Source organism: Cherax quadricarinatus, chromosome 14 (genome assembly GCF_038502225.1).
Source record: "Cherax quadricarinatus isolate ZL_2023a chromosome 14, ASM3850222v1, whole genome shotgun sequence".
Taxonomy (NCBI): domain Eukaryota; kingdom Metazoa; phylum Arthropoda; class Malacostraca; order Decapoda; family Parastacidae; genus Cherax; species Cherax quadricarinatus.
In genome coordinates, this window is record NC_091305.1 from 22,391,659 (window position 1) to 22,413,955 (window position 22,297).

Here is a 22,297-nt window from a genome sequence, read left to right on the forward strand (position 1 = left end):
GATGCAACTTCCCAACAATTCCAGGAACAGCTTTTGAAAATTAACCACTGTCTGGAAAATTTCCAAACTCCTGCTCCATACAACTTGCTGTTGGGTGATTTCAACTTAAGACACCTAAATGGAGGAATGTAGCAAATGAGGAGGCAGCTCAAATGAAAATTCATACACACACGAGCTATTAAATCTGCACCAAATTCACCTTAAACCAGCACACAAAAGAGCCAACAAGACTGGAAAATACACTGGATCTCATCTTCACTAGCAATGGTGATCTGACAAGAAATATAACAGTATCAAAGATAATACACTCAGATCACAGTGTAATAGACATACAGACAGGTATGCACAGGGCTCCTGACCAGCAAAATGTGATCAGTTATGAGGGTGTCTTCACAAAATTCAAATTCAGTAACAAAACCATACTGTGGGATCAAGTCGACCATGTTCTAAATTAAATAAACTCGGAAGATATCCTGAATAACATGGATCCGAACCTTTGCATAAAAATAATTAACTTTGTGGCATTTGAGGTATGTTCAAGGCATACCTCAAACTAGAGAGAGAGACGTTCCCTATTCAGGCAAAGGCGAAGAATCACGGAGCTGCTGAGAGGTGCCAAGATATCCGAAGTAAGAAGGAAACCACTCGCCAAGAGAAATAGTAAATACCGAACTTAAGCTTAAGAAATCATGCAGGAGACAAGAAACTCATAAAGATCTTAAAGCCATAAATGAAACTGAAAGAAACACAAAATATTTCTTTTCTTATACCAAATCTTAGGCGAAAGCAACATCCAGTATTAGACCCCTGCTCAGACAAGATGGGACCTACACAGGTGAGACACTAAAGTCTCAATATGACTCAGTGTTTAGTGAGCCGTTAACCAGACTAAGAGTCGTCAATCTAAATGATTTTTTTTAATGACCGAGACTCAAAATTTGGTCAGTTAAAAATCTCTAACATTATCCTAACACCATAAGTCTTCGAAAAGGCAGTAAATGACAAGCCCATGCACTAACGTCCCATATCATAAAAATCTTTGAAAGGATTCTAAGAAGCAAGATCGCCACCCACCTAGATACCCATCAGTTACAAGGTCTTGGATATTCTAGAGGACAAACAAAATGTAGATGTAGTATACACAGACTTTGCGAAAGCTTTTGACAAGTGCGACCATGGTGTAATAGTGTACAAAGTGCGTGATAAACGAATAACAGGAAAAATTGGTAGATGGATCCATAAATTCCTAACAAATTAACGCAAAGAGTAATAGTAAACAGAGTAAATTCTGAGGCGAGTACTCGCCCTTATCCTGCTCTTTATCTTCATATCTGACAAAGACAGAGATGTAAGCCACAGCACCGTATCTTCCTTTGCAGATGACACCTGAATTTGCATGACGGCAAGACTCCAAGCGGACATCAACCAAATTTTTAAATGGGCCGCAGAACACAATGTGAAGCTCAATGAAGAGAAATTTCAATTACTCCGATATGGAAAACTTGAGGAAATTAAAACTGTATCGGAGTAAAAAACAAATTCCAACCACACAATAGAGCGAAAAACTAATGTAAAGGACCTGGAAGTGATAATGTTAGAGGATCTCACTTTCAAAGATCACAACAATGTATCTACCACATTTGCTAGAAAAATGATAGGAGGGATTAGTACCAAATTTGCATACGAAAATCACTCCCTACGAAAGCAAAAGATGTAACATCCCCCCATTGAAAAGCAGGGGCGCCACGAGTACGTTAAGAGACAACACAATAACTGTCAGGGGCCCAAGACTATTCAGCTGCCTCCCAGCATACATAAGGGGGATTACCAATAGATCCTTGGCTGTCTTCAAGAAGGTGTTGGGCAGGCATCTAAAGTTAGTATCTGATCACCCGGGCTGTGATTCGTACGTCGGTTTGCGTGCGGCCAGCAGTAACAGCCTGGTTGATCAAGCCCTGATCCACCGCGGGACCTTGTCAAAGACCGGGCCGCGGGGGCGCTGACCCCATGAAACCCTGTACAGGTACACTCATAAGAACACCCAAGCTTAGATTATTACTTCATTCACGGGAGGAGCGCTAAACACTCAAACTCAGAGGGTTAGCAATGCCTGCACATGTTCAAGGTAAAAAAAAAAAAGAAATAACATATTGTTTTCACATGTTATTACCAACAGCCTGACTGATCAGAGAGTTTTAACACCGTGATTTACAATATACAGTTATCGTTGCACAGGCGGGAAGCACAAACTCATGATCAAGACATAATTGTTCCAGAACACTTCTAGAAGACAAAGTTAAGAGTAAAAGAAGGAAACAAATATAAAGTCAACTGATAAGAGAAGGTCAGAGACAGGAAGATGGAGAGATAGAGACGGATATGGTGCAATACACTTACCATGGTACAGCGCGACAGTGACTCTAATGACTGGGAAGTGTCTATGAGACTCCACGACTGAGGCAGATAACTGCTGGTTTGGCAATATCCAGATATAACGAGGGAGCGGAGGCTTCCTCAAAAGCAGGTGTGTATGATGCCAATCAGTTCAATATCCGAGCGAGATGCAATTGCTGTTGTAGGCGGGGAACTGTTGAATTGCTAATGATTACAGTTACAATACAGGAGTTTGCTGAGGAAGGGCGGATTCAGGAGAATGATGTGCAAGTGGAGAGGGATAGCTGAGGATAACACTGGTGGTTCAGTACAGTAGGTAACTCAGGGATACCTGGAGTTTACCTGGAGAGAGTTCCAGGGGTCAACGCCCCCGCGGACCGGTCTGTGACCAGGCCTCCTGGTAGTTCAGAGCCTGATCAACCAGGCTGTTACTGCTGGCTGCACGCAATCCAACGTACGAGCCACAGCCCGGCTGGTCAGGTACCGTCAGGTGCTTGTCCAGTGCCAGCTTGAAGACTGCCAGAGGTCTATTGGTAATCCCCCTTATGTATGCTGGGAGGCAGTTGAACAGTCTCGGGCCCCTGACACTTATTGTATTGTCTCTTAACGTGCTAGTGGCACCCATGCATTTCATTGGGGGGATGTTGCATCGTCTGCCAAGTCTTTTGCTTTCGTTGTGAGTGATTTTCGTGTGCAAGTTCGGTACTAGTCCCTCTAGGATTTTACAGGTGTATATAATCATGTATCTCTCCCGCCTGCATTCCAAGGAGTACAGGTTCAGGAACTTTAAGCGCTCCCAGTAATTGAGGTGTTTTATCTCCGTTATGCGCGCTGTGAAGGTTCTCTGTACATTTTCTAGGTCAGCAATTTCACCTGCCTTGAAAGGTGCTGTTAGTGTGCGGCAATATTCCAGCCTAGATAGAACAAGTGACCTGAAGAGTGTCATCATGGGCTTGGCATCCCTAGTTTTGAAGGTTCTCATTATCCATCCTGTCATTTTTCTAGCAGCTGCAATTGATATAATATTATGGTCCTTGAAGGTGAGATCCTCCGACATGATCACTCCCAGGTCTTTGACGTTGGTTTTTCGCTCTATTTTGTGGCCGGAATTTGTTTTGTACTCTGATGAAGTTTTGATTTCCTCGTGTCTACCATATCGGAGTAATTGAAATTTCTCATCGTTGAACTTCATATTGTTTTCTGCAGCCCATTGAAAGATTTGGTTGATGTCCGCCTGGAGCCTTGCAGTGTCTGCAATGGAAGACACTGTCATGCAGATTCGGGTGTCATCTGCAAAGGAAGACACGGTGCTGTGGCTGACATCCTTGTCTATGTCAGATATGAGGATGGGAAACAAGATGGGAGCGAGTACTGTGCCTTGTGGAACAGAGCTTTTCACCGTAGCCGCCTCGGACTTTACTCTGTTGACTACTACTCTTTGTGTTCTGTTTGTGAGGAAATTATAGATCCATCTACCAACTTTTCCTGTTATTCTTTTAGCACGCATTTTGTGCGCTATTACACCATGGTCACACTTGTCGAAGGCTTTTGCAAAGTCTGTATATATATTACATCTGCATTCTTTTTGTCTTTAGTGCATCTAGGACCTTGTCGTAGTGATCCAATATTTGAGACAGACAGGAGCGACCTGCTCTAAACCCATGTTGCCCTGGCTGAGGATGACACTGTTAATTCGGTACAACAGGTAATACGGATGGGAGGATAGAGGAGGAAGACACTGGTTACCTGGAGTATGCCAGGAGAGTCAACACCCCCGCGGCACCGTCCATGACCAGGCCTCGCAGTGGATCAGGGCTTGATCAAACAGGTTGTTACTGCTGGCAGCATGCAAACCGACGTACGAACCAGAGCCCGGCTAGTCAGGTACTGATTTTAGGTGACTGTCCAGCTCCCTCTTACAGATAGCCAGGGGTCTATTGGTAATTCCCCTTATGTATGCTCGTAGGGAGTGATTTCCGTGTGTAGATATGGGACCAGTCTCTCTAGGATTTTCCAAGTGCATATTATTAAGAATCTTTTTTGCTTGTGTTCCAAGGAGCAAAGGCCAAGGAACTTCAACCGTTTCCAGTAATTTAGGTACTTTATTGTACTTATACGCGCATTGAAAGTTCTCTGTATATTCTCCAGGTCAACAATTTCGCCTGCCTTGAAAGGGGCCGTTAGTGTACAGTAAAATTCATCCTATCATTTTCCTGGCAGATGTGGTTCAGTACAACGTGTGACACAAGGTTAAATTTACTTTTATGTTTATGGGGAAGTGCTCAGCCCATAGGGTTGCTACAGCGCCAGGAGAATGAAAGGTAAACATATTCGATCCTAGGATGGGAAAAACAGATCCAGTCTCTTGGATCAGAGAGCCTCCCCCCTCCTCACCGACGTCAAAGGGACCTCCCTCAAGGATAAGATGCTCCTCACGTTTCCATACGAACACAAACACTGTCGATAAAATAGTGGATTCTTCTTCGTTCCAGCTTAACGTTCTTCAGCAACGAGGTTAACAGCACCGCCAGTCCCTGTAACACCCGAATGGAAATAAGTCACTTTGAACTTTTTGGGTTATTCTAGGTAAATGACACTTGTTACCATGTATGATAATTTGTGTAACTGTATTTATGTGCACTTGTACCTAAATAAACTTACTTGACGCACATGCCCGTAATTAATATAGTGGTTCATGGGGATTTATTCCTAGAACAGTTCATAAGACAGTGTTGGAGCTCTAAGCTCTTCTAGTCGGGGGTTTCTAGGGCCGCTGACAGCTTACGCCGTTTCGAGCCCTGAACCCTCTGCTCGGTCAGTAATAATAATAATAATAATAATAATAATAATAATAATAATAATAATAATAATAATAATTACAATAATAATAATAATAATAATCTTTATTTCTACAAGTACATGTACAAGGTATACAGGCCTAGCTGACATCAGTGACATACTACTATATAGAAAGCCCTTTGTTATGCAGAGCATCTCGGGCAAATTAGGTCAATTTTGTTCCCAGGATGCGACCCACACCAGTCGACTAACACCCAGGAACCTATTTTACTGATAGGTGAACATGGACAGCAGGTGCCTTAAGGAAATTCCCCCCTACTGTTTCCACCCGTACCGGGGATTGACCCCCGGACCTCAGTGTGTGAGCTGTGTGCACTAGCGATCCAGCTACGACACCAGTCGTTGACAATCGTGTCGTTACGACTTCCCGAGTCATTCCCCAGAACAGTGAAAGAGGGACATAATGAAACTACAAACACAGCATTAACAGTGTACTTTGGCCTTTATTAAGTGAGATTAATAATTATATGCGAGACAGTTTAAATGAAAAAAAAAATAATGACTGGGATCGAAATTTAAAAAAAAGCGCTAAACTCGTATGGGACAGGCAGGGTGTAAACGGGTAAGATTTGATGAGTTACGCGATTATGGATATCTCTGAAAAGGGTTTAAATAAAATCTTTAATAGTTTTTATTCTGAGGATAGGGGCGAAGAGTTGTCAGTCTGGACAACAACATTACTGAGGTGACCATCACCCAGGGCGCAGGAGGGTGTGACACAGAGTACTATAACAATACACATCAGTAAAATTAATGCTTAATCACAGGACTCAGCTTGGTGCAGAAGGGAGCTTTCATTCTACTCTTAGATTAATGCAGCAGTGAACCTTCATCCTCCCAGCACTCGGATTGGTGCAGTAGTGAACGTTCATCCCAGCACTCAGATTGGTGCAGTAGTGAACGTTCATCCAAGCACTCAGATTGGTGCAGTAGTGAACGTTCATCCCAGCACTCAGATTGGTGCAGTAGTGAACGTTCGTCCCAGCACTCAGATTGGTGCAGTAGTGAACGTTCATCCAAGCACTCAGATTGGTGCAGTAGTGAACGTTCATCCCAGCACTCAGATTGGTGCAGTAGTGAACGTTCATCCAAGCACTCAGATTGGTGCAGTAGTGAACGTTCATCCCAGCACTCAGATTGGTGCAGTAGTGAACGTTCATCCAAGCACTCAGATTGGTGCAGTAGTGAACGTTCATCCCAGCACTCAGATTGGTGCAGTAGTGAACGTTCATCCAAGCACTCAGATTGGTGCAGTAGTGAACGTTCATCCCAGCACTCAGATCGGTGCAGTAGTGAACGTTCATCCCAGCACTCAGATCGGTGCAGTAGTGAACGTTCATCCCAGCACTCAGATCGGTGCAGTAGTGAACGTTCATCCCAGCACTCAGATTGGTGCAGTAGTGAACGTTCATCCCAGCACTCAGATCGGTGCAGTAGTGAACGTTCATCCCAGCACTCAGATCGGTGCAGTAGTGAACGTTCATCCCAGCACTCAGATCGGTGCAGTAGTGAACGTTCATCCCAGCACTCAGATTGGTGCAGTAGTGAACGTTCATCCCAGCACTCAGATTGGTGTTTAAAAGACATTCGTTTTTCCGTAGCACCGAAAGATAAACCAATGAAACGTGTTATATCATGCAAGTATAACACACAAAAATTGTCGATATAGTATGCATGACATTATCATTCTGCAAAAGCCTGACTGATCTGCAGTCAGTGCCACGATTAGCAGACGGTGGATCGAACCCCCAGCACTCCCTGCGGTAAATGACCCACACGGGTTTTTAGCCTTTTAAAAATTTCAACAAAGTTTAATACGTATTATTTATTTATTTTTTATCTCTTTTTTTTTTTTTTTGGAAAATAAGAAGCGCATCAATAAATTTGCCTGCTGAGACCATTTTCTTTTCATGTACACAAATTAAAAAAATATAAAGCCAATGAAAAAAATTTGGTGCTAGGTCACATAATGTGAGACGAAAACTAGATATATACAGGATAATGCATTATAGTTAAATGTGCTAAATTGTAAATCTGGTGGATGAGGAGACGTTGTGGATTAGGTCTGGCTGGTACTGGTAGACAATGGTGGAGCTGCTGCTGACGGGGTGAGGTGGTGATGGAGGTGTGCTGGAGGTCCCCAGGTTCAACATTGGTGGTGACACTCTCTGTTGACTTCTGCAGAAGGTGGTTGTGTCTGCAATGTTATGCTGAATGTCGTGTGAGCCTGCGTTGGTAGGGACACTGCTCACTGCTACCTCTCCAGGGTAATCCCCTCCAGAAAAATACTGGTAAGTGGCTGTTGAAGAGTAGATATGGGATTGTGATGGGAGTTGTGGAGGCTGTGGCGGTGATGGAGGGAGAGACTGCTGCTGTTGCGCTAACTGGAATCGTGACTGCAGCGTTGACTCAGACTCGACTAGCTTCTGATGTAGAGATGAAACAAGATCAGGACCCAGTATCTGCTTGACTTGTCGAAGGTGATCTGGATTGTTTAATGTTGCAAACTCTTCCAGTAAATTACGAAAATGAGTAAGCCCACTGTAGTCTGAGAGCGAATTGCGTTTTTGACGCGAACATTCGTCATTTGAGTCACTGTGTTGTTGCTGCTGTTGCCGGGAAAGTGTTGGGGAAGTTTGATGAGGTGGTGAGTGTTGTTGGTGTTGATGGGGGATACACTGAGGATCATCAGACAGCAGCGGGTGTTCTACCCAGGTGTGAGGTGTGTGTATAGTGGGAGAAGAAGGAGTTACGGGTTCTTGCTTAGGAACGATCAGACCCGTCCCTGTCATGCTCTGATGCTGCATCTGCTGCTGTTCTTGTAGTTGCTGGTGATGCATATGTTGCTGGTGCTGAAGAAATAGAGCTTGTTGCTCATGCTGTTGTTGCTGTAGGTGATACTGATACTGCTGCTGCAGTTGCTGCTGGTGTTGATAAGGATTTTGTTCTCCGAAGCTTCCACAACCACTAATATCGTTCATAAGGTGATGCTCCAGTTGGTGAAAAGCATGCTGGGACTGCTGCACGCTCTGTGGGCTGTTTGGCTGACTAGAACTCAGATAATCGAGCTGTGTCATTAGGTCTGAGTCTTGGAGAGGCACTGGCACTTGCTCTTCTGGACCTTGTGAATGAGGCGACAGCTTTTGATGCTGTAAGAGAAAATGTGGTGATACTGTCTGGGAATGTGATGGTTGTTGAGAGATTATTGGTGAATTTTGCTTTGATTTATCGGTTAGTGTGTGTTGCTGTAATTGTAGGTGTTGTTGTTGTTGTTGTTGTTGCTGGTGATGATGTTGCGGGTGCTGCTGTTGTTGCGGGTGCTGCTGGTGTTGTTGCATTTGTTGCGGGTGCTGTTGCTGTTGTTGCGGATGCTGCTGGTGTTGCTGCTGTTGTTGCGGGTGTTGTTGTTGTTGTTGTTGCGAGTGCTGCTGTTGTTGTTGCGAGTGTTGATGTTGTTGCGGGTGCTGTTGTTGTTGTTGAAGATGGTGATTATACTGCTGCTGTTGTTGCTGGTGGTGATGCTGCATGGTACGACCGTCAGGGAAAAGATTACCCAAACCAAAGTTTGGAGAGCTGAGGACGTTTATAATCGATTTCTGGAACTGTTGCATAACCAACCGTTGGAAAGTCTGGCTACTCGCTAACTGCTCGAAGTCCAGCGATGCCAAGAGGCTGCCAATCCCGGAGGAAAACTGAGCCCCCAGATCTCCTGGTGCCACACCTGATGCCATTCCTTCCACGTTAGACTCGTTGGGAATTAACGTATTTGGGCTTTCGCCTACTTGCATCGGGACTACTGACGGAGGAACACTACCCTCGGGGCTCGTGGGAGAGCCTACATTTCCTCCCGAAGGTGCAGACAGGGCGCAAGATCCGCTATGCTGCTGCATTATAGTCGACCACTCCGTGTAATGGTTTAGGTTAAGCTGTCCCAGCTGCATTTGTATCTCAGCGATCTGCCGGAGTGAGAGCACAGAACCACATTAAGAAATATGTTCATATTGTAAATAAAGACAATTTAAGACCTCTGAGGTGTTTCAGGTATATGTTCTAACTTGCCCAAGATCCTGTCAAGCTACTTGCTGTAGTTTTAGCATGTTCTCCGATGAGTAGGTTATTTAGTTAATTTGCGCAAGTATGAGTTAAAATACGACATTAGCTTAGCCCCTAGGAATAAATCGCAGTCCTAATATAACAATTAGCTAATCAAATCACGGAACGGGTGGGGCTTGAAACCCATGGCAGGTGAGTAATGGGTTCAAGCCATGGGTTCAAGCCCCAACCGTTTCCTGATTTGTTTACAGTCGTGTGATTACGATTTCGTTGAGTCTAAACAATTAGTTTTTTTTTTGTACAATTTTTCCTCATGATTTCTCTGCAAACTAGAGTCAGTTTTCAGGATTTTTTTTTGTATTTACTTCGTTCGCTCTGTCTTGGTTTCTTTCTTACTCTAATTTCTTCCTCATTCGTTTTAACACCTTTCCGTCCCTTTTCCTTTTCTCACTTCCTTTCCTACATCTCTCTCTTCATTGTAATATCCCCTCTCCTTGCATCATCTCTCTGTCTGTCTGTCTGTCTCTGTCTCTCTCTGTATATATATATATATATATATATATATATATATATATATATATATATATATATATATATATATATATATAATATATATATATATATATATATATATATATATATATATATATATATAAAATCTCCTTCTTCCCCGTCTATTTTTACTCATATTTTTATTGTGGACTTACCTCCTGCTTGGCAAGTTTGAGGTTGTACTCGGTGTGTTGATCATTGAGTTCTCTGAGGTCGGTGAGTTTGATGAGGAGTCGAGGGTAAAGGATGGGAGCGTTGTGGGAGCCATAGCGCCACCCGAGGTACTTCCTGTGGTCACCCCAAGGTCATCAGAGGTCACCCCAGGGTCATCAGAGGTCATCCCAAGGTAAGAGAGGAAAGCAGATAAATTAATTTTAAAGTATATCTATTGATTTAATATAATGTGTAATGGATTAAGATGCTATAATTATAATCTGGAAATTACACTGGACCACAATGCCTCTCGCCTCAGCACCTCCCCGATTGGAAAAAAAAATACTACAGGACTAAGGATCATTAAGAAACACAAGGGAAAGAAAAAAAAAGTGTATCCTCGATGTATACAATAGTCATTAACATTTACTTCTCATTTTATATGTTCATGAGTAAAAGAAATGACAAGTAATCCGGCAAGAGTGCAAAGCCTTTAACAGGCTTCCGTTTCATATTCACATGACAAGGCGGTCTCTCTGGTTGGTTGATATGAAAGGCAATGGTGATTAGGGTATTTATGCATTTTATTTAAACAAATCGCGGTGATTCATATTTAAAAAAAAAAAATGACGTCCTTCGTGCTTGGTGACAGTGTGAAGAAGCTGGTTGATCATGCATGGCAGAGTGAACTGAGTATTAATTGTGAGATATTCACCCTCCTGTCGAGCGTGATCGACCCAAGAGGAGGGTGAGACCCCCTGAGAGGAGCTGCAGGAGACTGAGGGACGCACCTGAGAAGCTGCAGGTAGTGGTCTTGGAGGGCCTGGATGGTGGGTGCGCCGAGCAGCCCAGGACGATCACTAGTGAAGAGAACAGTCAGTAACAACATCATCATCACCGGCTCGTCCACGTTCAGTTCCTTTAGGCTGTATGAAACAGGAAGGTGAGAGGGACAGGAGCACAGAGTGGGGCAGGGGTACATGAGTGGGAATGAGCCCGGATCTTGAGTGGGAACACGAATGTGAGTGCGTGCGTGGATGTGGTTGACAGAAAGGGATATAACGTATTTTTTTTTTTTAACAAGTCGGCCGTCTCCCACCGAGGCAGGGTGACCCAAAAAGAAAGAAAATCCCCAAAAAGAAAATACTTTCATCATCATTCAACTCTTTCATCTCACTCACACATAATCACTGTTTTTGCAGAGGTGCTCAGAACACAACAGCTTAGAAGCATATACCTATAAAGATACACAACATATCCCTCCAAACCATCAATATCCCAAACCCCTCCTTTAGAGCGCAAGCATTGTACTTCCCATTTCCAGGACTCAAGTCCGACTATATAAAAATAACTGGTTTCCCTGAATCCCTTCACTAAATATTACCCTGCTCACACTCCAACAGATCGTCAGGTCCCAAATACCATTCGTCTCCATTCACTCCTATCGAACACGCTCACGCACGCCTGCTATAAGTCCAAGCCCCTCGCCCACAAAACCTCCCTTACCCCTTCCTTCCAACCTTTTCGAGGACGACCCCTACCCCGCCTTCCTTCCCCTACATAATATAAAATAAAATTACTTTCAAATAAATGTATTTAAGAATCAGGTCATTTATATATATATATCAGCATGAGGATAAGAGTTATTGGGAGCCAAAATACTTTGCTGATGTAGTGTTCAGTGTCATGTAAAGATTTCACCGCATGTTCGGACAAGTGGTTATACTAGAATTCAACCCCAACAAATGCAGGGCGATGAAGGTGGAGACAGGAAGCGGGTGGCATTTTATCATCTGAGAGGAAAACAGCTCATAGAATTCGAACAAAGAGAAGCTGGGGGTGGACCTGACATCTAACCTATCCCTAGGTATAAAAAAAAATTAAATAACTCTAGAGGATATGCAAGATTGGCGAATGTAAATATATCCTTGACATATCTCCAGACTTAATGTCAGGATTTTGTACAATTGTAGGTCAGTGTTTCTCAAACTTTATACCCTGGGAGAACCCTTGAAATAATTTTCATGTCTCAGGGAACCTAGACATAAAAATTATTATTATATATATATATATATATATCATTATTAATATATTTTTTCTCTTTTATAAACTTTAAGATTACAAGGAAAATATAATTTATTTATTTTCTGATAACTGGCTTAAGAAAAAATTACCTAACTGTATTTCAAGTTTATTTACAATGCAAAAAAAAAAAAAAAATCAAACTGCTTGTTCAAGAGACCTCATACGGAGGTTTTTATTCACACCAAAAAAATAACCATATCTGTAAACATAAAAAAATATAGACCTAAATAACCAATATATGACATATAAACAGGACGAAAACAGATAATAACTACTACAATAACTTGTAGATGAATGGTTCAGAGAACCGACATGTTGATAAATTAGACACGTGTGCAACTCTTGGGTATCTTTATTGAGGAAACGTTTCGCCACACAGTGGCTTCATCAGTCCATACAAAGGAGAATCTTGAACAGGAGGAGAATGAGGTAATCAGTCCCTCAACCTTGAGTCGATGTGGTCAGTCCATCAATCTATTCAAGATTGATGGACTGACCACATCGACTCAAGGTTGAGGGACTGATTACCTCATTCTCCTCCTGTTCTTCAAGTTTCTCCTTTGTATGGACTGATGAAGCCACTGTGTGGCGAAACGTTTCCTCAATAAAGATACCCAAGAGTTGCACACGTGTCTAATTTATACTACAATAACTTAATCGTTTACTGACAATCTTCAAAAGGCATAAGATAAATCAAGGCAAAAATGTCATATGAACAAATATATGGGTCAAGGAAATGTTATTTTTGAAGCCAATATAGATAAGGAAATTTGTTTCTCTGATGTAAAACCTGTAATTGTCTTTGTTCTTGATATTTGTTAAATAAGAAGAAGCTTACTGACGCGTGCAGGAGATTGAACACTGTAGCAATATATTTATTGCTCTCCTATGAATGGCAGGATAATCTTCTTTCACAGAGATCCAGAACTTATCCATGGATAGGTTAGTAAATCTCATCTTAAGTGTAAGATCAGATTACATAAGAACATAAGAAAGGAGGAACACTGCAGGAGGCCTGCTGGCCCATACTAGGCAGGTCCTTTACAATTCATCCCACTAACAAAACATTTGCCCAACCCAATTTTCAATGCCACCCAAGAAATAAGCTCTGATGTGAAAGTCCCACTCAAATCCAACCCCTCCCACTCATATACTTATCCAACCTAGATTTGAAACTACCCAAAGACGTAACAGGTTGAAGATTTTATTATAATACCCAAGAATTTTCCAAGAATATGCCTCGTGTGTATAGTAAAATTACAATTATAAAATCAAACACAAGAATTACTCAAAAATTCATTTACATATGATTAGTCTCTTCATCACTATTTCTGATGAATGGTTTGAAAAACCGACATGTTGAAGATTGAGACACTTATGCAGCATATGGGAATCTTTATTCAGGAAACGTTTCGCCACGCAGTGGCTTCATCAGTCCAATACAAAGAGGAAGGCGTAAGGAGAGGAGGAGAATGAGGTAATCAGTCCCTCAACCTGGAGTCGATGTGTTCAGTCCATCAATCTTGTAGAATGTACAGCATAGGGCCGTAGACGTGGCTTATATACTGTAGTGAGGTGACGTGAAGCAGTTGGAGGCGGGGTCATAGTGGTACCATCCACTAGTCGAAGTAGGTCTTCGTCCAAAGGTTGAACAAGTGTTGAAGAATTCTTTGTAACAAGATCCCATGATGCTGCTGTGTCTGACAGTTGTGATGAATGGTTTGAAAAACCGACATGTTGAAGATTGAGACACTTATGCAGCATATGGGAATCTTTATTCAGGAAACGTTTCGCCACGCAGTGGCTTCATCAGTCCAATACAAAGAGGAAGTGGAAAAAGACACTTATGTACAGTTCAGGACATTTATTAAAGGAAACGTTTCGCCACGAGTGGCTTCTTCAGTCCTAATACAGAGAAAACTGGCTAAAATATCTACCAGCTCTTCAACTACTATTAGGAACCTGATACAAAAACCCAAGCATGATTCCGGCACAAGTGCAGGAATCTACACTATACCATGTGGGGGGTGTGACAAAGTATATGTAGGGGAAACAGCCAGAACTCTGGACATTAGAATAGCAGAACACAAAAATGCTTGCAGAAATGATGACCGCAAAAACGCATGTGTTCAACATAGAGACGATGTTGGACACCTCATGAAATTCAATGAAGCTAAACTAGCTATTAAAGAAGACGACTTAAGACGGAGAAAATGCATTGAAGCTGCACTAATTTCTGTCAGTAACACTATAAAGCAAAAATCCGGTAGTTACAGTATTTCAAAATTACTAAGCAAGAGGATATTACCCATCCTGGGAACTGGTGTTACTTGATGCCAGCAGGTCCCTCTCTAACCTCACCTCCTTAGTTCCATTACTACTACTACTACTATTACCACCTCTACCCACGCTTCACATCACCTGACTCCCACCACTATATATATGTGTGTTTTCTTAGTTTTCTCTGTATTAGGACTGAAGAAGCCACTCGTGGCGAAACGTTTCCTTTAATAAATGTCCTGAACTGTACATAAGTGTCTTTTTCCACATCTTGTCGGTATCACCATACCATTTCCTCACAAAGAGGAAGGCGTAAGGAGAGGAGGAGAATGAGGTAATCAGTCCCTCAACCTGGAGTCGATGTGTTCAGTCCATCAATCTTGTAGAATGTACAGCATAGGGCCGTAGACGTGGCTTATATACTGTAGTGAGGTGACGTGAAGCAGTTGGAGGCGGGGTCATAGTGGTACCATCCACTAGTCGAAGTAGGTCTTCGTCCAAAGGTTGAACAAGTGTTGAAGAATTCTTTGTAACAAGATCCCATGATGCTGCTGTGTCTGACAGTTGTGATGAATGGTTTGAAAAACCGACATGTTGAAGATTGAGACACTTATGCAGCATATGGGAATCTTTATTCAGGAAACGTTTCGCCACGCAGTAGCTTCATCAGTCCAATACAAAGAGGAAGGCGTAAGGAGAGGAGGAGAATGAGGTAATCAGTCCCTCAACCTGGAGTCGATGTGTTCAGTCCATTAATCTTGTAGAATGTACAGCATAGGGCCGTAGACGTGGCTTATATACTGTAGTGAGGTGACGTGAAGCAGTTGGAGGCGCTATGCTGTACATTCTACAAGATTGATGGACTGAACACATCGACTCCAGGTTGAGGGACTGATTACCTCATTCTCCTCCTCTCCTTACGCCTTCCTCTTTGTATTGGACTGATGAAGCCACTGCGTGGCGAAACGTTTCCTGAATAAAGATTCCCATATGCTGCATAAGTGTCTCAATCTTCAACATGTCGGTTTTTCAAACCATTCATCACAACTGTCAGACACAGCAGCATCATGGGATCTTGTTACAAAGAATTCTTCAACACTTGTTCAACCTTTGGACGAAGACCTACTTCGACTAGTGGATGGTACCACTATGACCCCGCCTCCAACTGCTTCACGTCACCTCACTACAGTATATAAGCCACGTCTACGGCCCTATGCTGTACATTCTACAAGATTGATGGACTGAACACATCGACTCCAGGTTGAGGGACTGATTACCTCATTCTCCTCCTCTCCTTACGCCTTCCTCTTTGTATTGGACTGATGAAGCCACTGCGTGGCGAAACGTTTCCTGAATAAAGATTCCCATATGCTGCATAAGTGTCTCAATCTTCAACATGTCGGTTTTTCAAACCATTCATCACAACTGTCAGACACAGCAGCATCATGGGATCTTGTTACAAAGAATTCTTCAACACTTGTTCAACCTTTGGACGAAGACCTACTTCGACTAGTGGATGGTACCACTATGACCCCGCCTCCAACTGCTTCACGTCACCTCACTACAGTATATAAGCCACGTCTACGGCCCTATGCTGTACATTCTACAAGATTGATGGACTGAACACATCGACTCCAGGTTGAGGGACTGATTACCTCATTCTCCTCCTCTCCTTACGCCTTCCTCTTTGTATTGGACTGATGAAGCCACTGCGTGGCGAAACGTTTCCTGAATAAAGATTCCCATATGCTGCATAAGTGTCTCAATCTTCAACATGTCGGTTTTTCAAACCATTCATCACAACTGTCAGACACAGCAGCATCATGGGATCTTGTTACAAAGAATTCTTCAACACTTGTTCAACCTTTGGACGAAGACCTACTTCGACTAGTGGATGGTACCACTATGACCCCGCCTCCAACTGCTTCACGTCACCTCACTACAGTATATAAGCCACGTCTACGGCCCTATGCTGTACATTCTACAAGATTGATGGACTGAACACATCGACTCCAGGTTGAGGGACTGATTACCTCATTCTCCTCCTCTCCTTACGCCTTCCTCTTTGTATTGGACTGATGAAGCCACTGCGTGGCAAAACGTTTCCTGAATAAAGATTCCCATATGCTGCATAAGTGTCTCAATCTTCAACATGTCGGTTTTTCAAACCATTCATCACAACTGTCAGACACAGCAGCATCATGGGATCTTGTTACAAAGAATTCTTCAACACTTGTTCAACCTTTGGACGAAGACCTACTTCGACTAGTGGATGGTACCACTATGACCCCGCCTCCAACTGCTTCACGTCACCTCACTACAGTATATAAGCCACGTCTACGGCCCTATGCTGTACATTCTACAAGATTGATGGACTGAACACATCGACTCCAGGTTGAGGGACTGATTACCTCATTCTCCTCCTCTCCTTACGCCTTCCTCTTTGTATTGGACTGATGAAGCCACTGCGTGGCGAAACGTTTCCTGAATAAAGATTCCCATATGCTGCATAAGTGTCTCAATCTTCAACATGTCGGTTTTTCAAACCATTCATCACAACTGTCAGACACAGCAGCATCATGGGATCTTGTTACAAAGAATTCTTCAACACTTGTTCAACCTTTGGACGAAGACCTACTTCGACTAGTGGATGGTACCACTATGACCCCGCCTCCAACTGCTTCACGTCACCTCACTACAGTATATAAGCCACGTCTACGGCCCTATGCTGTACATTCTACAAGATTGATGGACTGAACACATCGACTCCAGGTTGAGGGACTGATTACCTCATTCTCCTCCTCTCCTTACGCCTTCCTCTTTGTATTGGACTGATGAAGCCACTGCGTGGCGAAACGTTTCCTGAATAAAGATTCCCATATGCTGCATAAGTGTCTCAATCTTCAACATGTCGGTTTTTCAAACCATTCATCACAACTGTCAGACACAGCAGCATCATGGGATCTTGTTACAAAGAATTCTTCAACACTTGTTCAACCTTTGGACGAAGACCTACTTCGACTAGTGGATGGTACCACTATGACCCCGCCTCCAACTGCTTCACGTCACCTCACTACAGTATATAAGCCACGTCTACGGCCCTATGCTGTACATTCTACAAGATTGATGGACTGAACACATCGACTCCAGGTTGAGGGACTGATTACCTCATTCTCCTCCTCTCCTTACGCCTTCCTCTTTGTATTGGACTGATGAAGCCACTGCGTGGCGAAACGTTTCCTGAATAAAGATTCCCATATGCTGCATAAGTGTCTCAATCTTCAACATGTCGGTTTTTCAAACCATTCATCACAACTGTCAGACACAGCAGCATCATGGGATCTTGTTACAAAGAATTCTTCAACACTTGTTCAACCTTTGGACGAAGACCTACTTCGACTAGTGGATGGTACCACTATGACCCCGCCTCTAACTGCTTCACGTCACCTCACTACAGTATATAAGCCACGTCTACGGCCCTATGCTGTACATTCTACAAGATTGATGGACTGAACACATCGACTCCAGGTTGAGGGACTGATTACCTCATTCTCCTCCTCTCCTTACGCCTTCCTCTTTGTATTGGACTGATGAAGCCACTGCGTGGCGAAACGTTTCCTGAATAAAGATTCCCATATGCTGCATAAGTGTCTCAATCTTCAACATGTCGGTTTTTCAAACCATTCATCACAACTGTCAGACACAGCAGCATCATGGGATCTTGTTACAAAGAATTCTTCAACACTTGTTCAACCTTTGGACGAAGACCTACTTCGACTAGTGGATGGTACCACTATGACCCCGCCTCTAACTGCTTCACGTCACCTCACTACAGTATATAAGCCACGTCTACGGCCCTATGCTGTACATTCTACAAGATTGATGGACTGAACACATCGACTCCAGGTTGAGGGACTGATTACCTCATTCTCCTCCTCTCCTTACGCCTTCCTCTTTGTATTGGACTGATGAAGCCACTGCGTGGCGAAACGTTTCCTGAATAAAGATTCCCATATGCTGCATAAGTGTCTCAATCTTCATCACTATTTCTCTCGGAAACCCTAGTGACCTCTTGCGGAACCTCGGTTGGGGAACGCTGCCGAAGATGTATGCCCGGTATTGGAGTTTGCAGCGCCTACATATAACCCACACTTTATCATGCAAATGATCATTATAAATATAAGACAAATACTGGGTTTAAAACACCTATTTCTCGCCCACATATTTTCTTGTACATAAAAATTTGAGGAATGACAGAAATAAATTCTATAACCGAAATTCTGAGGGAGTATAATCATAACCTACAAGATGAAGGATTTTAACCAAGAAAGGAAAAACTATTGTAAACTGAGCACTCGTATGAGTCAGATTTAAGAGACCTACCTGTGGATGAACTTCATGTGCATTTCGTAGAGCTCGCACGAGACTAGTTTCTTCATGTCTTCTACGTTGAGCGTAGGAGCATCCTTGTAGAGCTGTTGTTTGGTGTTTGGCCACCGGTTGTTCTCCGTGTCAAAGCTCTGCACACCACGGATCAGTGACATCTCCAAGATACCACTGCGAAGGAGGTTCTCTTGGTCCTGGTGGGAGAGGAGACGTGTTAGACACTAGTGAAGGAAAGGAACAAGTAACATCGTCGCTCGCACGATGGGAAAGAACATCTGGTAAATCAAATGAGGAGAATGTGCTGGGGACCAAGAGATAACGTAGGAAGAGTAGTCGACATTTATTTTTCAAACTAGAATTTATCGGCTAAGGGCTGTTGTTTTACCCACTCATACACACTACACACAACTTAAACACACGAAGATAGAAGTAGTGCAGAAAATCTCCCTTTACTGGAAGTCCAAGGGAGGGGGGAGAATATATGTAGCGAAAGAGCTTAGCGCATCTGTGGAGAGAGGTCAGCGCACCTGAGGAGGAAGATCGCAGAATTCCGGGAAGAGTCGGGCAAAGTAAGCGAAGCGCCTGACGATGGTTGTGAACATATTGATGATCTGAACACTGGGACGGCCTACGTTGCACTGCTTCAGGTTTTGACGGTAAGGCACCTGGGAGTAGGCCCGTCTGTAGTTCATCACTGCTCGCTCTACCTCGTCTCGCTCCTGCAGGGTTAGAACGAGGGTTACATCGTGTCTTCGAGAAAACATTTCAAGTCTGATCCTGTTACAGATAAAATTCTATGCATCTTCAGTGATTAATGTAAATGTTCTACACTGGAGCAGTTCCAAGACCCAATAATGAATGACCTTTTCGTATCAATTGGGTCTGGGGTAGGCACAAGTCCTCCAGAGAAGTAAAGAAGCCTTCAGTGTCCTTCCTTGACCCTCTGAGCTGAAGCCTTTGACGCTCCAGAGATTTTAATGTTTCATAACTCTACGTGTGTATTCATTAAACTAAAATAACGACTGACCTAAGAATAGCTTTACAAAGTATATGGTGGGAAGCATGTAATTATACTCATATAAAAAAAAAGGTTTGTTAAAATCGTGTGGGTTATTCTGCTCTCCTGCCACTAGAAGATAAGTTTCACTCACCGCTACAGTCATGTGTTCAAGTATGGTGTCTGGGTCTGGCTCGTAGGGTATAAGCTCCCTCTTGCCATCCTTGAGGCCTCGCCTATTCGCTTCGTCTGACAGTTTGGCCCTTTTTTCAGCCCTCTGTTTCATCATTTGTGCACGGTCCTCTTCAGACATGACCCACGAGCGCTCCATCCCAATAAACGTACACTTCTTGTACCTGGTGGTGTAGGAAAAACGTGGGACCTCTGATCTATGTTGCCATCTTAAAGGAGCAATGACTGTGGCCCGTCAGTTAATTTACGATACATAAAAAGGTGACTTTCTTAAAATTGCAACGGCAGATTCTTGAATTAAACCAAAGGCAAAGCCAAAGGCAATCTAATATTTAATGTGGATTCCTACGAATATTTTATATTCTCCTTTAAGATTAAATAAAATGTTTTTTTGTGATCTGGCCTAAGATGAATAAATATATATAAAAATATTAGTAAATACCGACGAGAAAGATTTACCTGCAGTACTGGCAACACTTCCTGGAGGCAATGTTTATGACACAGTTGCCATCGTAGGGACAAGTGAAGTTGACGAAGGCGTCGTTGTGGACGGCTCGACGGAAGAATGCCTTACACGAGTCGCACGACAGACCTGAGATAATGATAGAGGTAGCGAGTCAATAATTCAGATCTCAGTGTGGGTAGAATTAGAATCAAGGTAGTGTTAACGAAACTTTTCGTTATAAACCGTCTTGGAAGCTCTAGTCTCCTTCACCAGACACAAACGAAGGACTGAAAATTCCTAGTTTTTACTGTGATATTATTCACATCAAAAGAGTTAATTTAATACATGCCATTCTAATTTTATAGTGGCGTTAAAGAATCCGGTGCAGTTTCGAAGAAGCTGGATGTAGAAGGAATACAGAATGGATATAGAAAAAATATTAAAGATATTTAGAAAAAGAACACAATAAAAAGAAGACGTAGGTTCAGTAGTGCACGGTACATAAGGTGACTACTGACCTCCAAAGTGCATGCTCTTGGCTTTGTCCCCGCAGACTCTGCATGTTTTGGTGTTCTTGCTGCCTGAGAGTTCAGAGTCTGGGCTAGCCCGTGAGCTGGACGGCTGCGCTCCTCCTCCTGTTTCAAGGAAGAAACTTTTTTTAAGACTAGACGTTCGTGTTACTATAAAATTAAAATTTCTTCATCCAGAGATTATCGATGCTTAAATTACTGACACTGTCATATGCTTGGTTGTCAAGTTACCAAGTACATGTACAGTAGGTAAGTATTTCTAACAGTAGCAAACTAAGAAGCTAGTATTACGACTGTATCAGGCAGAAACACTGGCATATTCCATAGCAATAATCTGAATTATTTACACCCAGAACAAATAGAAAAAACTGCGTATAGCGCGCAACACCAATTTCTGTTATGATTGTCAGTTTCTGTTGCACTCATTGTAGGTCTCGGCGATGACACACACACACACACACACACACACACACACCTATATATATATATATATATATATATATATATATATATATATATATATATATATATATATATATATATATATATATATATATATATATATATACATATATTAGCTTTAAACTGTATTATTTATTCACATAGATTTTACGCAATTTAAATGAATATAACATACGTTTCTTTATTTAAAACAGTAATAATAAGCACTGGTGCTTCGCCTGAGCTGAAGTCTACCTCTCTCCATACAGAGAGACAATGCTAAGAGTTGAATTATATTTAGTGTAGTTTTAGAAGCAGGAGCGTAAATAATTTTCCAAGATAACAAATTATAAGGAATAATAAAATCAATATAGCTGAAGACTTAATATTCACGGTGTTCGGAAAAAGGCATAATTACATTAATGTAATAATTAAGTATAATGTGTGCTTTGCTCACCCAAAATAAATTATTTTGAGATAGATGGCTACTTTTCCTCCTCACAGTGAATGCAAATGCAAATAAAAATTTACCTTGAGAATCTGCATCCGAGACAGAGCCATCATCAGAGTTAAGGTCCTCTGTACCGACGGCGACGCTGACGTTATTGCTGACGGAGTTGCTTCCTGCGCTGCTGACGGTGCTGCTGACGAGTGTCGTCTCATGGTGCTGAGCCCCCGTCACCTCACCCTCAGGCAGCTCCTGTCTGTGGTGGCTCACCTGAGTCACCTCGCTACTCATTGTGTTCCAACTTCACCTCTGGAGGTAGGAAGAAAATGCATGAGTGTGCCGCTCGCTCAGACATCGATAGGTCTGGCCAGGACCTGGGTGGGTGACTATGTGGACACAGGTTCTCCGTCCCCAACAAGGTAAACCAATATTAATTTCAGAAAACTTATTTTTTATATAATTATTATTACTGAGAGAGCACA

General features: G+C 42.6%; 1 protein-coding gene across 2 annotated transcripts in view; it reads right to left on the minus strand.

The window, feature by feature from the left end:
* Positions 1-7,132: 7,132 nt before the first annotated feature.
* The window catches only part of LOC128695134 (uncharacterized), a 77,348-nt gene continuing 62,183 nt past the window's right edge, over positions 7,133-22,297 (minus strand). For both annotated transcript variants that reach the window (XM_053785572.1, XM_053785581.2), the window contains exons 2-10: positions 21,899-22,124; positions 20,915-21,031; positions 20,411-20,543; positions 19,914-20,115; positions 19,290-19,481; positions 18,760-18,956; positions 10,803-10,937; positions 10,014-10,146; positions 7,133-9,209 (exon numbers count right to left, since the gene is read on the minus strand). In XM_053785572.1, coding sequence (XP_053641547.1) covers positions 7,275-9,209; positions 10,014-10,146; positions 10,803-10,937; positions 18,760-18,956; positions 19,290-19,481; positions 19,914-20,115; positions 20,411-20,543; positions 20,915-21,031; positions 21,899-22,106 — 3,252 coding nt within the window. In that variant the 5' untranslated portion in view covers positions 22,107-22,124 and the 3' untranslated portion in view covers positions 7,133-7,274. The remainder of the gene's footprint in view (positions 9,210-10,013; positions 10,147-10,802; positions 10,938-18,759; positions 18,957-19,289; positions 19,482-19,913; positions 20,116-20,410; positions 20,544-20,914; positions 21,032-21,898; positions 22,125-22,297) is intronic.